Genomic DNA, 15,327 nt, shown 5'->3' with positions numbered 1-15,327 from the left:
ACTATTGTATATATCTAGATGTGTGTGTTACTATTACGCAGGACTAGAAATATTATCATTATTTATAATACAATGCAATAGAATACAATATAATATATTTGTTTAATTAAATTAAATTATTATTTGTGCAAAAGAGAGAAAGATATAAACTGTTAGTATTTTCGATCTTATTTTCTGTGTGTTTGTGTGTGCGTATACATGAATGGTGTTATTCGTGAGTGTGAGTGTCAGTGTGAGTATAAGGTTCTAAAATATTCCACCTGTTGTATAATAATGTTTAGTACTTAAAAACAACAGCAACAACAACAACAAAAACAACTCATTGTTATTACCCTGAAATATTATAGATACAAAATATACAAAGATAGATAGATAATATTTCGTTTCAATACATTCACCCTCACCCTATTATTTTCCCTTTCTTTAAAGTTTAAATTTCATTTCATTTCATTTCACTTCATTAATTCAACCAATTTTTTTGTTGTTGCTGTTGTTGGTGAGTGAGATAGATTCGACTAAGTGAAATTGTATAAGTGAGTAAGTTTGTGAGTAATTCCATTGCGGTTTGATTTAAAGAATATATATATATATATATATATAAAAGACAGTGATATAAATAAAATAAAATAAAATAAAAAGGAAAATAGGGCTAACTTGTGACTGTGGGTTAAACAAAATAGGCATCCGATCCAAAAAGACAAACTGAAAAGATGTAGTTATTTTTGATCTTCATTTTCATTATCATTTCTTGTATGTATGTATGTATGTACGTATATAGATATATCTTACTCTCTTACTTTCTCTTTCTCTCTTTTTTTTGCATTTCTAAAATATATCTCCTTTCTTTCTTTGGCTGATTGAATGTATGTGTGTGTGTGTGCGTCTGTGTAAATTTTTGACCTCGTCTTGTTTGTCTGTCCATTCGCCCTTTCTGTCAGTTTGGTTGTATTTTTTTTTTGGTTTTGAATTACAGCTGCGGTGGTGGTGGAACAGCATTGTAAGACTTTGGTGATTCTTCACTAGGTGCTGGTGGAGGTGGAACATCGTCTGTGGACGGAGGAGGGGGAGGTGGAGGAGGGGGAGACGAGCTGTTGGACTGGGGTGGGGGTGGTGGGGGAGGAGTAGGCTGACCAGATGGTGGTGGGGGTGGTGGAGGTTGCGGTGTTCCACTCGATGCACTCGAAGGTGGTGGAGGAGGAGGTGGCGGGGGGGTTGGGTTTGCTGGACCTGATGATGCTGGTGTACTAGCATTGTAACCGTAGTAACTGTAATAGTTGGCATCATAAGGATATTGCTGTCCGTAATAAGCGTAGTATTGGTTGTAATCATAACCACCGGCTCCTGTTCCAGCAGCAGCGGCGGCGGCAGCAGCAGGATCATATCCACCATAGCCATAAGGATCTGCACCGACTACGGGAGCCAATGGTCCACCGCCTCCTCCTCCTCCTCCTCCTCCAACACCACCACCTCCGCCATTTCCTCCCATACCAACTCCTCCATGGCCTCCGACAACACCGGCCTGGCCACCGCCATTTCCTGGGCCAGCAGAAGGAGGAAGAGGAGGGGGTCCAGCAGGAAGAGGAGGTCCGGCTTGATTGTTATAACTAGACTGGTGATGATATCCACCATAGTTCTAAACCATCCAACCAAATATTATATTACATTACATTATTTTAAATCAAATCAAATCAAATCAAATTTTAGTGAGCATTAAATAATAATAATAATAATAATAATAAAATTAACCACTCTTGTCCTCTCTATATTTATCCAAATCTTCCTAAACAAGATCGAGTAAAGAAAAAGAAAAGTATAGTCCTTACGTTTTGTCCTCCGTTGTTATAATCTCTGTAACCGCGGTTGTATCCACCGCCACCTCCACCTCCAACTCCAAGGTTTGCGGCAGTGGGTCCTCTTAAATAAGGAGGGAATTGACTGGCGCGTTCATGCTCTGACTTTACAGTATCGATCAGATTCTGAGTCAAATTTACTGCTTGATCGAGTCCCTCTTGTCTTGAACACCTATATGTATGTTTGTCAGTTAAATCATTAACACACAAACGCACACACACACACACAAAATAATAGTAATCCTCATTAACACACTTACGAAATATGAACATGTAAAGGTTCTTCTGCTTCAACACCAGTATTTGTTTCATAAAAGCCTGATCCACGTCCTTTTAATTGAACCCGACTTCCGGTCTCATTCTGAATGTGTTTCACGTAGGCACCCTGAGGACCGACTATTTTGGCTCGAATGTTGAAGTGTGGGCTGCCCTCAATACCAACGTAGATCTTGTGTTCCAAGAACTTGCGCTTAATAAACATAGGAACAGACAAAAACGAATAAAAGGATGTGTTAATATAACATAACATAATACATAAAAGATTGCACCACAATTCCACAATTCTAGATAACTATCGATATATTGTTGTTACTTACGATTCTTGGGTTAACTTCTCCACGTCTTTCGACTTCACGAGGTGGGTATCCTGTACCAGGAAGAGGAACAGTGGCAGTCTTGATCAGGTTGTCGATCTGGGCTAGTGCTTTATCGAGTGATTCCTGGGTTGACGCAGTAACGTGGAGGTAGAGCGGAGGTTCCTTATCAGTAGGAAGGATGTTTTCAGGATAATATTTTCCACGTGTTGTCACATCTTTCAAATAAAATCATGTTAAATTAAAGAAAAGAAAACAAAAAGAAGCAGGAATTTAATCATATCAATATATATATATATATATATATATATATTATATTTACCTGCATTTGTTTCGCGTTGGATTTGAGTCTGCGTTGCCCCACGCGTCAACATGTACCTGTTCTTGAGATCATTGATAGGAATATCTTTAACGAATTCGGCATCGGCTTTTTCTTTTGGTCTTTCGAATTGGTTGGGTCGTTCTTCCTCAGTCAATGGAATACCCTTTTGAGCCAGCATTGCATTGATTTTTGCAGCAGCAAGAGCTATAAGCCAAGTAAACAAGATCAGGTCAAGCAATTATTATTATTACTATTATTATTATCTTATATTTTAAGCCAAGTATATTTATTTATTTATTTATTTATTTATTTATCTAGATTCAGTTGAAATACTTACTGGCTGCTTTACTGGGATCCACATCTTTGTCGGTGGCAATCTTTTTGTTCGATTCATCGTCTACTTTACTGATTTTGCTTGCTGTTACATTCTCTGCTTGAGTTTGACCACTGTCATCGAGATCCCACTTGCGTTTTCTGAAATTATTTATTACAAGTAAATATATATATATATAATATAATATAATATATATATATATATATAACAGTTAATAGATTAAAAGAGTGAATGAATAGATGACTGAATAAACAAGTAAATGACCAAGTAAATGGATGGTTGAGTAAAAGAGTAATCTTACTTTTGTCCAGAGTCTGACATGATCTATACAGATATTAATCGAAATGTATTATATATTTTGCGATAGGATATGTATGATGTATGTACAGTTCTTATGTATTATATATAATTTATAATAAAGAAAATGCACACGCACTACACAATGTAGAAAGAAAAATAAAGAGAGAGAAAGGGAGGGAGATATAGAGAAAAATAGAGAACGCAAGTACAAGTACAAGAATGGTAAGCAAGGGGAATATCTACCTAAAAAACAAAAAAAAAAATTAAAAAAAAATTAAAAATTTAAAAATTTAATTTTTAAATTTAAAAAAAAAAAAAAAAAAAAAAAAAAGTGAAGGGAAATTGACAACGTCATCATTTTCTATTTTCTATATACATATAATTTTTTTTTCTATTTTTTATTTTTTTTATTTTTAACAATTCCATATAAAGTATATTCGGCATATTTTATTGGAATTATATAATACAAAATATACACATTCAAGTCAAGTTAAATTAAAGTTCAATAATTTATAGCAAATTTTCTTGTTTAAAAATAAAAGGCAAGATTGTGTATCCATAGAAACACATTAATACCACAAGAAGTATTTATATATATAAAGTATATTTATGTAATGAAACAGATAGGCAGAAACATACACACTGGGAAAAAAAAACCAGAGAGAGAGAGAGAGAGAGAGAGAGAGAGAATAAGAGACGAATAACTTTTCCTTGATATGGAAATCTCGAGATAGGATAAATTCTATAGTGAATAGAATTTTCAAAGCGTTACTTTATTATATATATATATATTGCAATTGTTTCTATTTATCCTTTTTTTCTCTTTACTTCTTTACTTCTCCTTTTAAATACTTTTATTAAATGCTCCAACTCTCCCCATGTTCCACTGCCGTCAGTAGAGTGCAAAGACAGCGTGACAGATCTGCAAGCACTCTGATGGAGCAGGATGAGGCAATCTCGGTATTCAATGACTTTACTGACATTCTGCAATCCGAAGTTCATGTTGACCTTGAACGGCTTCGAATCCTGGCTCGGCATGGTGTACCAAATCAACTTCGTGGGGTGAGTTATCCCTTGTTATTATTTTTGTTATTCCTATCTCTGTCAATTTCCCACTTCAAATTCCACTTGAACTTTTCTTTTTCTTTTCGTTCCTTCTTTATTCCTTTTTCCTTTTTACCGTCTGTGTTGATCTCACATTGCGCCTGTTGGTGCAGGAAGTCTGGATGTATCTTCTCGGTGTACAAGACGCTGACCGATGTGAGTTTTCCAAAAGCCAAAAGCTAAAAGCCAAAACACATAACACAAAACCTTATTTTAATATAAAAAATAATAATAATTAATAATTTATTTATTTATTATGGTTTTATAATCCGTGTATTTATAGCTAAAGAATTGACTCGTTCAAGGGCACGGAGTCAAGAATATGATCAGCTTGAGAAAGGTGATCCTGACTTATTGAGACGGATCCGGGCCGAAGTGGGCCGGTATCAACGACGAACATCAGAAATGGCCGACCAGCAATATCTACCACGGTTTGAAAATATCATAACCGCATACCTGAATACCAACAGAGATGTCGATTATCACCCTGCACTCATCTATCTCTGTGCTCCCTTTCTCTATGCACTTGACAGGGAGTGCGATGCCTACTTTTGCTTTGAGCGTTTGATGCAAGCCATCGGTAAAGTCTACATAAATTTCTTGGTATTCATTAGGCCTTTAAGTTCTCAATCATAATTACCTTTATATATATATATATTATATAGATGAAGTTAATACAACAAATACTACGAAACAGCGTGTGGCCCACTTTCTATCTCTTTTTCGCTATGCTTTACCAGAACTGTAAGTCACACCCGCCTGTTGATCTTTGTTTCTTTATTCTTTTTATCCTACTTGCGATTCCTCTGAATCTTGTCTTTACTGCTCATATTATTATTGTTATTATTGAAAAATACAACTTTATTAATGTAATTTGTTTGTTCTTTTAGATGTAATTATTTTGAGGATGAGGAGGTTAATTTAGATGAATGGTCGACGTCTTGGTTACAGAATCTCCTTTCCAAAGAATTGCCATTCTCGAATCTTGTGGCTCTCTGGGGTAAAATATAACGACTACAATAATCTTAATATCATTCCTTCAATAACATGGATTAATACCAATAATATCTTGAGTTTAGATGCCTACTTTGCTGTATCTGATCCACTCGAGTTTCATCCCTTTGTCTGTCTAGGTAAATTTATATATATAGTCATAATAATAATAATCGTATGACATGTTACTGTTTTACATGGAGCACAAGACTACCTTAATGTGTGTTTGTATTTTGATCATTCGCTTAACATATTTTCTTCTTCTTTATCTTTATTTGTTACTGCTATGACTATTCTTTTGGCTGTAGCCATTTTATGCAATGCAAAGGATAATCTAGAGGATCTTGAGCAATCAGAAATCCGAACCATGCTGCTCTGTTTACCTGTCATGGATATGAAAAGAGTAAGTCTTCAAATTAAATTAAATTAAATTAAATTAAATTAAAGTAAAGTAAAGTAAAATACAAGCAATCAAACAAACAAACAAGCAAACAAGCCAGCAAGTAATCGATCGATAAATGAATGAATGAATGAATGAATGAATGAATAAATAATTATTTTACTATTTTACTATTTTATTATTTTTATTGCCTTTATTTTATTTTTATTTTTATTTTTATTTTTATTTTTTACTTGTTATTTTTATGATCATTATGATTCCTAGATATTGGCAGACGCTTCAAACCTACACCATGAAACAATGGAAAGAATGTTATTTGAAGAAGAGCACCTTTAAACGATGATGAATTACTATTATTATTGTTATTATTAATTTATATCATTGAAACACCTTATACTGTATATTGAAACAAGATCAAATTCCTCCCTTCCTCTATCTCCATCAAGAAAAATAAATATCAGATTAAGCCAATTTGAAATTTACTGAATAAACCAATTGCTGTAATCATCTCTTTTTTTTTTCTTACATACAATAAGAAAGATGGTCACTATTGAGGTCACTTCAAAGCATTTTTCTCTTTCTCGTTTGGACTTCTGTCTGGACCCTTTATTCTCATAGAAGATTATGTATCAATGCTCTCCTATGAATGTAAACTTTTATTCATATACCAATAAATATTTTCTTTAATATATATATATATGATATATGTCTCCTTCATCACTGTCAATGTAATATGTGAAAAATTTAGATTTATTTTAATTAAAAATAAGGGTGGACAGGTGAAAATATTTTTTTTTATTGTTGGTTTTTCTAGGCCTTGCGCATTTTAGCATATTGGCTACCCGATGAGAGCTGAAGAATAAATGAAATAATAAAAAGTAACCCCCTAAATATGAGGGGGAATAAAAAAAAATATGTAAAAGTGAAAGAAAAATAAAGAAAAAATATGGAACGCGCATGCTAAAGACAAAGATGACTAGTCAGCAAAAACAGTAAAGAGAGCACGTAAAAAACCCCCTGTGGGGGAAAACGGCTTTTAGAAAGACTAAGATTAAAATAGATAATACAGCTGGTAAGAATACAGGTGAAATAAATATATAAGAAAAATAAATGACACAAAAGAATCGAGAATAAGTAACTAGGTACTGATGGCACCAGAATTGGGAACGGATTTCAGCAGGGATAGGAGCTCCAAAGAGGGATTCCTTTTAGAAACTCGGACGACCCATTTATGGATCCAGAATACACAACAATACCAGACCAAGTCAGTCCTCCTAGGCACAATTTCGGGCGGGCACAGATGGAGGGGGTTGACGAGGAACGGTGGAAATTTCGGAGAGAAGATGGGGGAACGGATCACCAGGAACAGGTTCTTGGGTGGGCGGCGGGATGCGGTGGGGATGGGTTGGTTTTGTGGCACGGAATTTTGCTGCAAGGTCGATGAGGATTTGACCATGAGCTTTTTCTTCTGGCAGTTTGTAGGATGAGGTGGTTTGATCAACAGCACGTAGCAAGGCAAGCAAGCACGGCCACCAATCGCACCACGTACCAGGCGATTTGAAAGACTGGGGGAGACAGTTGAGAGCATAGTCGATGAGATGAACCTCTGGGGGAGGAGCAGGATCAATCAAAGACCAGAGTTTTTGAACGAGAGTGATTGTGGTGGGGCATAGGAGCATATGTTTTCGGTTACCCTTGATAGCGCCGCATTGGCACTCAACTGATGGTGTAGGTGGTAGCCAAGCAATTCGCCATTTGATCAGGCGGCGTCGTTCTGAGCGAGTGCAGGGCAGTAGTAAGACCGGATCCCAGAAGGGTTTGCAGAAGCCTCTAGCAGCAGTTACTGGACGGTTAATGCTCACAAGTTGCATGTCGATTTCTTTTTGGCACAGTAGAACATAAGCTTCTTTTAATGGGTCCTTCAACCGAGGTTGATGTTCTTTCAGCAATTGGGCCTTTATCCAGAGTACACTATGACAAAGCTCACCCCATGTCGTTTTTTCTTTGGAAAGGTCCAGCTGCGTGGTAAGAGCTTTGACAAAGGAGACTGAGAGTAGTGTTTCAGCACGACGAAGAAATTTGGCTTGAAGAGCACGGGAACGGGTGAATAGGTTGGGTAGAGCAGCTAATGCAGCGATATGAACAACTCCCATCGTTGCATTGGGCCGTCGAATACATGTCCGGAGACACATATTTTGGGCTTTCTACAGGATTTGAACGTCACTCCGGCTAGCAGGAACAATGGCTAAGCCGTACTCTAGAATGGGGCGGATAAAAATGAGATAAGCTCTGAGAGCCGCAGGGAGACCAAACCCGTTCATATGTACACCCGAGCTACTAAGCTTACGCATTGCTGCACAAGCTTTTTGCTGCGACTTAAGGAACATGTCGGCTCAATATATCCCTTGGCTAGCAAAAGGGAATCCTAAATATTTAAAGGAAGTGCAAGTGGGAAGAGTGTTCCCATATAAAGAAAAAGAAGAATTGGGAGGGGCATTGAGGACCTCGCATTTGGATGGACTCCACTTATACCCCAGAAGGTTTGAATGTGTCTTGGCTACAGTCAACATTTTTTGCACATCGTCGGGTGTGCCTATAAGGGCAACATCTTCAGCATACAGAAGACAGTTGATAGGAGCCATTGATTTAGGAAAATAGTCTGGTGCATCCCCCTCCGTCCTGTGAACACTGAACACATTACAGGTGACCGTCCTAAGCTCCTCCAATAGTGACAAAGGAGTGGCTGTTGGGCTGTCAAATGCGTACGTACAGTATGAGGACAACCAAAGGGACCTTGTTAACGAGGGAGAGGGGATGCGAACGTAGTATGGTTGGGCGGAGACTCCCCAAAGTAAACGTGGTAGGGTATCAATAAAAATTGAATATAAGAAAGGTGAAAGTATACTACCCTGCAGGACTCCATGTCTTGGCGTAACACCATGGGACACTGCATTTTTCATCACTACATTAACAATAATATCGTTAAATAAATTCTGAAGTAGCACTAGCAAGGGTTCCGACACAAAAGGTTGCAACGAGTCCCATATGACGTTACGATCCACACTATCATATGCAGCTTTGATGTCCAGGAAGACAACAACTGGTGGTTTGAGCGCTTGCTCTCACTCAGGGTCGGGAACAGAGTATTGCCTCATTAGTTCGTGGAGACAGAGAGCCTGGTCTAGGGTACCGCAGCTAGCGCGGAATCCTTCCTGGGCTATATCTAACTCTGGCATGGTCGAAAGGAGTTCCTCAGCCAGGCATCGCTCCAAAAGCTTTCTGAACACTGAGGTCAAGCTGATGGACCTATAACTGCTGGGATCTGCGTGCGCTCCTTTATTTTTTTGTAGATAGGTACCACCTGTGCCGTTCTCCATGCAACAGGCGTCCACGACCATCTCCAACACAGCTTGAAGAGCATGTGGAGTAGAGGACCTAGAGTTGATACAAGAGACTTGAGCATCTCTGCCCTAATATGATCAATACCTGGTGCTTTCCATTGTGGCAAACGACGAATAGCTTCTTTGACTTGGTCTACGTCCCATGGTACTTCCCTCTCCATTGGTGTAACTGCCGGTTCAGTCAGTATTTCCGTAGATCTACCAAAAACATCTTCAAGGTGGTCGATCATGTTATTAGCGGCTGTAAGTGGTCCTTCTGGAGATGTCAGAGAAATCGGAGATCGTCGCCAAATCTTCATTCTCTTTAACGCGCTCACCATCTCTGAAGGAGCCTTTTGGATTTTGTTGCAGAAATCGTACCAGATTTGTTGTCGTGCCGCCCGAACTGCTGTTCGCAGATCTTGGCTTGCTGCAACATACTCAGCATGGGCTTTAATGCGTTCAAAGTCATTGCCTACCCGGCGTCGCCAACGGTAAAGTTCTTGACGCCAGTCAGCTAGGTGTTGTAATTTGGCATTCTAAAAGTTCTTTCAAACTTCTGGTCGTGGTGACGCTCGCCCAACAGAATCATCCAAAACCTTATATATCGTCTCATTGAGACGTTCTGAATAGGTCTCCAAGACAACAGGGCACGATATGGAAGTGTCTTTAATGGTTTGTTGGATCTCTCATTGAAGTGTACCTGAACCCACTTCAAATCGTCTTTGGTATTTTTTGTAGACCTCTTCGATTTCCAGTCGTTGAAGCTTCCAAAGTCGACGGACAGAGTTTTCTGTTGGGAGCTGTGGTATGAACACAGGCTGAAAGTATAGCTCACAAAGGTGGTGGTCAGAGTCCAAGGCGAGTTCGTCATGGATTTGCATTTGCATATCATGGAATTGCTCCTCTCGCGACAAGAAGAAATCGATAATACTTTTGAAGACCCTGCCAGATGTATGGACTCTCTCGTATGTTGGGATGCCAAAGGTCAACTCCGAATTCCACAATGTTAAATCCTTACTGCTAATCCAGTTTGCCATAATTTCACTTAGTGGTCCTCCTCGAGTGTCCCTAGTTGTGTGGTGTAGTTGAGTGTTGAAGTCGCCACAAACAATGGTGAAGTCGTCGACAGGTAACAATGCCAGCCGCTCTTGACACTCAGAGGATGTCAATCGTGGTGGGAAGTATATGCAGTGTATAGTATAGGGATCGATCCTACATGATACAACGTGGGGGTTAATGATTGGAAGGGGGTGTACATGATGAGAAAAATCTGGCCTTATAAGTAGTGATGTGGTATACACACCACAATTGAGTGAAATACAAACTCCACAATCCAGAATGGATACTACAATTGCTAATGAACCTGGCAGGGTCACATCTCAGGAACGTAACACACACCAGGCCTTGTACACTTCACACTGCTTCAGTGATAACCAACCATTAACTAACAGAGATCTTAAATTAGGGAACCAAATGTCTATATAAACAGCTATGATCTTCTTTCTTAAATAAACAATACTCTCACAGTACCTATTGTTCCCTTTCTAAAATTTATTTGTATACCTCAAGCAAGATGCCGTCCATTGGCTCTGGCAACGTCGTTGGAATGGCAAAGTTGTGTATCTGGGTCCAAGGGCACTGGAGAGCAGGGGCGCTCTCAGGCAGGAAAGTCTCTGTAACAAAAAGAATATCAATATCGTTCGTCTCACAAGCATCTATCACATTCACCAATTTGGGCCGTAGTCCATTGGCGTTAAATAAACCGATCTTCAGTCTATTAATTTATTGTTGTGTGTGGCGTTTCGGTGGATTCAATTCCATCCATGGCATTAGTTGGTGCTACTGGGGCGATGGTGCTGTCAGTTTTTCGGCCTTCCAGGTAGTCGGAGACTGCGATCTGCGAGATCTTTACGACAGCCTTTGGAGACAAGAAGTGTTGGATGATGCTGTGGACAAGGTATGTTGGCATGCAGAGGCAGGCCTTTACCAGGCGTGTGTCAAAAAGTGTCTGGGCTTTTCTTGTCCTAACCTCAATGGCCTCTTCTTTCAACTTGGGATTGGCAATCACATTGGTGGTGGTGGGATCAAAGTTGTCCAGTGGAGGCACTTTGGCCTTTCCTAGTAGTGCGATGAGTTCTTTGCGGAACTCCCCATCGATGAGTAGAGTTACTGTCCCTCTGGCAAGGAATTGGATATCTAGGATGTGGGAGGTGGGGATCTTAAAAGAGCTGAGGATTTCTCTCATTTCCTGGTATTTGACACATCTTTTGGCCAGGAGATACACAAATTCGTACTCAGATGGGCCAGTTGGTTTTTGTAGAAGTCGTTGTCCCTGGACTCTGCGGACTTGGACTTTCTGCTTGGCCTGTTTGGCATTTATGCCCTTCTTGGCTTGCGTAGCATATGAAGTCTGGGTGGGTGTGGCAGTGCTACCTGTAGTGATATTGCAGCTTTTGTTGTTGTTGCTGTTGTCAGTGATGGGGTTGCAGTTGGCACATTGGGTGCAATTGTTGCTGCTGTCATCATTCATCAGGGTTTTTGGGGCCTGCTTAGATGCCATCAGCGAGTCTTTATCAGTGGGTGCAAAGGTTGCTCTGGTAGTGCTGGCGTTGTGCTTGGCAAGTAAGCTGTTAAACTTTTCCATAACTGACTGGTAGTTGGCGGCCAGTTTTTCCAACTTTCTGGTTAAGTCAGCAATGGTGGCCTTAAAGGCGGCGCGTTCCGGTTGATCTTCTGCGAGAGTCATAGCTTCGTCCCTGTTGTAGGTGAAGCCACCCTCGACCAAGTTTGCACAGTTCTTGTTGATCATGCTTCGCGTGCTGACTGCTCTTTTCTGCTTCTGGATAGCAAGAGTCTGGGCTTTATTTCTTTTTGCCGGGATTTGGGGTTCAGGTAGTGAGTTGGTCAAAAAAAAATTTCGGAATTTTTCAAAAAGACCCACATTTTGCAACGTTTTTTTTTCAAGAAGAAAAATCTTTTATGCAAAAGTAGATGGAGCACAGTGATAGGCTTGCTATTTAAATATTTTCTCTGATGAAGTATAAGATTATGTAAAAAAAGGATAATTTGTTTCAAGAAATCTATAAAATAGAGAATCATGTTGATAAATCAATAAAACCATCTCTTTCTTAACATTTTATCATGCCTTGGTACATTAGAAAACAGAAAACTATCATGACTCTTAGAGAGATTAAACCAAGCACATGAGATACTATTGAGCAGTCGCTTCTAGCTTGCGAAAAACTTGCCAAAACAGATCAAGACAATAGTGATATGTATGAACATCTTGCTCTTGTGCCAAAGGTGGTTCTTGATGAATAGTTGACAGACAACAGCAATATAGAGAAGAATTTTGCCAAAAGATTTTTATACCAAGAAAGATACAATATATCAAAATTGGCAACAAAAGAACATAAGATTGACTTTCTTGAATGCATAAATGAGAATACATATTTGGAAGAGCTCAGAATGAGTAAAGTCTCATTTGAAAAGCTTTACAACATCGTTAAAGGACATTATTTGTATAAGTCATCGCCAAATGCTCCACAAACCAATGTAAAGTTTCAGCTTACCATTGTTTTTGAGCAGCTGGGAAGTGATAGCAATGCAGCATCATACAGCAGAATTGCTAGAAGATCTGATATATCAAGTAAGCAATTTAAAATAGTGTTATACGTCTATTTATCTTCACATAAAGCTTATCAACAAATGCGATTGTACTCAAAACAAATAGAGGGAAGTACAAGAAATTTTCTCTTTCGTTTTTTCAGAGTCATGATGTCAATAGAGCACAAATCTGTGTACTGGCCTTCTGAATTGAAGAAACAACATATCATTGTTATGTATGAGGTAAAAATAAGATATAAAATAAAACAAGTGCAGACGAGAGTACGGTGAGACTTTGTTTTATTAGAAGAAGTGAAAGAATCAGAAAAGAGATGCTGTTCTATTGCTATTAGTATTGTGCGTTTATATAGACATTGTATTTAGCTTGGTGATGATATGATGATATCATGTAATGTCTGTTTCTCTACCATTATCTTCTATGATTTAGTTTTTATGTTTTTAGTGTTATTGACTAGAGTCTTAGTATTTGTCTTAGTATGTTCTTTGCGTAATTTCCTTGTATAAGGGAAGGTATATCTTTTAGTATCGTTACTAGTTGTCGGTAACTCAATGTACGTATTTATTGAGTGTCTGTACTTTTAATTTAAATCTACGATTATGTTGGATACAACAATCATTAAAGAAAACTAAAAACCTCTAGGGCTTTCTGATCTAGTTGGATTTCTTGATCGATATACATTCGATCTTGCATATGCATCAAAATTGAAAAGAGATGAATTTTTTGGATGGAAATCTTCATATTGCGTGAACACTCTGGCAGTATGTGATCCTAACAAAAATATCCAATACTTTCTCGAGCAATATAGTACAGTGGAAGTTAGAAATCGTCTTTGTTTCCTTATGAGTCATGCAATGTTGTTGAGAAGTGAAACTGCCCTTGATACTCAATATCCCAACCTTTTCAAAATGGAACTAGAAGATCAAGGTGTTTCTCCATGTGTTGCATTAGTAGCTACAATTACATATGAAAAAACCAACAAGGATGAAAAAATTCAATACAAATCTGCTCTTTGCCACGCCAATGAAGAATCATATCCTATTGGTGCACTAGCTCAACATTTTTTTTCCAAATTCCACCATGAAAACAAACCGTTTGTTGATTTTTCTACACGCAAAACATGGTACAACAGCTACTTGTTTCCCGGCCAAAACGAAAGCAAACCAATGAGTTACGACGAGCAATCAAAAGCATACAAGTTGGCATTTGAAGCAGTTGGGATCAGCTCATCTAAGGTTACCCATATCAACCAAAAGAGTGCCATTAACATGGTATCCAATCAAGGCGTCTCCAGTGATCAACAAAGACAAGTTGGTAGATGGGATTGGACTGAATGGTGGGATGTTATCTTTCTGGTCTTCCTGTTGATGCAATCAAGGTTCTAGCCAGGTTTTCTATTTGCAGAGGAGACTATTTCCTTGATCGTGCCGCCATCACTCCCCCAATTGAGTTGCAACAAATGATATTCCCAGGCATTGAATCATGGAAAGCTAAATTCCACAAGAAAGAAGTTGAAGATGACATTGCTGGTCCCAATTTTTTGGATCTTTTGGCCTATTTAAGGATCGTTTTTCTTCAGGTAAGAAAATAGCAATAGTGCTTGGATAAATGATCCTCTTTAATAATTTATAAAAATAGGACTCTGTGATTTTGCAAAAGAAGTACCCAAACCATTACTTGTGGATAAGTGAAATATTTTCAACAAGCCTATACCAAGAGTTTGAAGCACAACTTTCTGGTGCCATTGGTGAATCAACCAAGAAGTTTCAAGTGAGTGACTGTATTCAAGTTGTTGCATCAGAGATAGCTGCTGCTATGTGAGCCAGATTTGATGCAATAACCAGCTCCTTCAATACAATGCAAGCCTAAAACCAATTTGAATATGCAAATTCCAGAAGTGTAGGCCTAGAGACTAGAAATGTACTAGTTGAAATCTTTTTACAAGCTTTGTTTTGTCTATGCAATGATCCTTCTCAAATCCGAAAATGCCTTGAAAATGTCTTACAGACACAATCTCCCACATCCTCTGGCCACACTGCTCCTTCTGTTCCCTCCGTTACTTCTGCTTCCCTTGGTCCCTCAGTCCCGTCTGCCCCGTTTGCTCTCTCAAGCTTTACCCAAGTTACAAATCCAGACAATAATGAAGAGATACTACCATATTATAAAATGAGCCAAAAAATTCTACCTGTAACAGATATGTGACATGAATATTCTGTTGGAATATCTGGGAGCCCATCAATTAGATTTCTTGAACAGAACTTCAGGGCAAAGTGAAGAATCCACAGTGATAACAGAACAGAATCACGATTCTTTAGCAGAAGAGTTCATATATATAATGAGGTGGAATGACTTGCTAGAGAAAGACATTTGACAGAAGAAGAAGTTGCCCTGCTTGTTGAGAATAAGTGCCTTGATTTAAAGAT

General features: G+C 38.5%; 4 protein-coding genes across 4 annotated transcripts; 2 read left to right on the top strand and 2 right to left on the bottom strand.

The window, feature by feature from the left end:
* Positions 1 to 2,106: 2,106 nt before the first annotated feature.
* Positions 2,107 to 2,943, bottom strand: PHYBLDRAFT_118893 (hypothetical protein; the record flags this gene model as incomplete). Its single annotated transcript, XM_018428653.1, has 3 exons — positions 2,107 to 2,319; positions 2,480 to 2,661; positions 2,766 to 2,943. 3 exons carry the CDS (start codon positions 2,941 to 2,943, stop codon positions 2,107 to 2,109), a joined length of 573 nt encoding a protein of 190 aa, XP_018284845.1.
* Positions 2,944 to 4,335: 1,392 nt separating this feature from the next.
* Positions 4,336 to 5,926, top strand: PHYBLDRAFT_24766 (hypothetical protein; the record flags this gene model as incomplete). Its single annotated transcript, XM_018439853.1, has 7 exons — positions 4,336 to 4,461; positions 4,617 to 4,659; positions 4,787 to 5,083; positions 5,169 to 5,247; positions 5,394 to 5,503; positions 5,583 to 5,636; positions 5,805 to 5,926. The coding sequence occupies 7 exons, from the start codon at positions 4,336 to 4,338 to the stop codon at positions 5,924 to 5,926; spliced, it is 831 nt and encodes a 276-aa protein (XP_018284844.1).
* Positions 5,927 to 7,170: 1,244 nt separating this feature from the next.
* PHYBLDRAFT_70204 (hypothetical protein) lies at positions 7,171 to 12,088 on the bottom strand (the record flags this gene model as incomplete). Its single annotated transcript, XM_018442234.1, has 10 exons — positions 7,171 to 8,100; positions 8,244 to 8,321; positions 8,401 to 8,647; positions 8,805 to 8,858; positions 9,023 to 9,331; positions 9,352 to 9,793; positions 9,980 to 10,491; positions 10,678 to 10,778; positions 10,843 to 11,046; positions 11,123 to 12,088. 10 exons carry the CDS (start codon positions 12,086 to 12,088, stop codon positions 7,171 to 7,173), a joined length of 3,843 nt encoding a protein of 1,280 aa, XP_018284843.1.
* A 659-nt stretch (positions 12,089 to 12,747) lies between these two features.
* Positions 12,748 to 15,106, top strand: PHYBLDRAFT_174828 (hypothetical protein; the record flags this gene model as incomplete). Its single annotated transcript, XM_018437353.1, has 5 exons — positions 12,748 to 12,928; positions 12,977 to 13,128; positions 13,270 to 13,380; positions 14,543 to 14,721; positions 14,800 to 15,106. The coding sequence occupies 5 exons, from the start codon at positions 12,748 to 12,750 to the stop codon at positions 15,104 to 15,106; spliced, it is 930 nt and encodes a 309-aa protein (XP_018284842.1).
* Between the last annotated feature and the right edge of the window lie 221 nt (positions 15,107 to 15,327).

Source organism: Phycomyces blakesleeanus, assembly GCF_001638985.1.
Source record: "Phycomyces blakesleeanus NRRL 1555(-) unplaced genomic scaffold PHYBLscaffold_33, whole genome shotgun sequence".
NCBI classification, from domain to species: Eukaryota; Fungi; Mucoromycota; class Mucoromycetes; order Mucorales; family Phycomycetaceae; genus Phycomyces; species Phycomyces blakesleeanus.
Note: the sequence above shows the minus strand (reverse complement) of the source record. Positions and strands in the feature narration are given on the sequence as shown.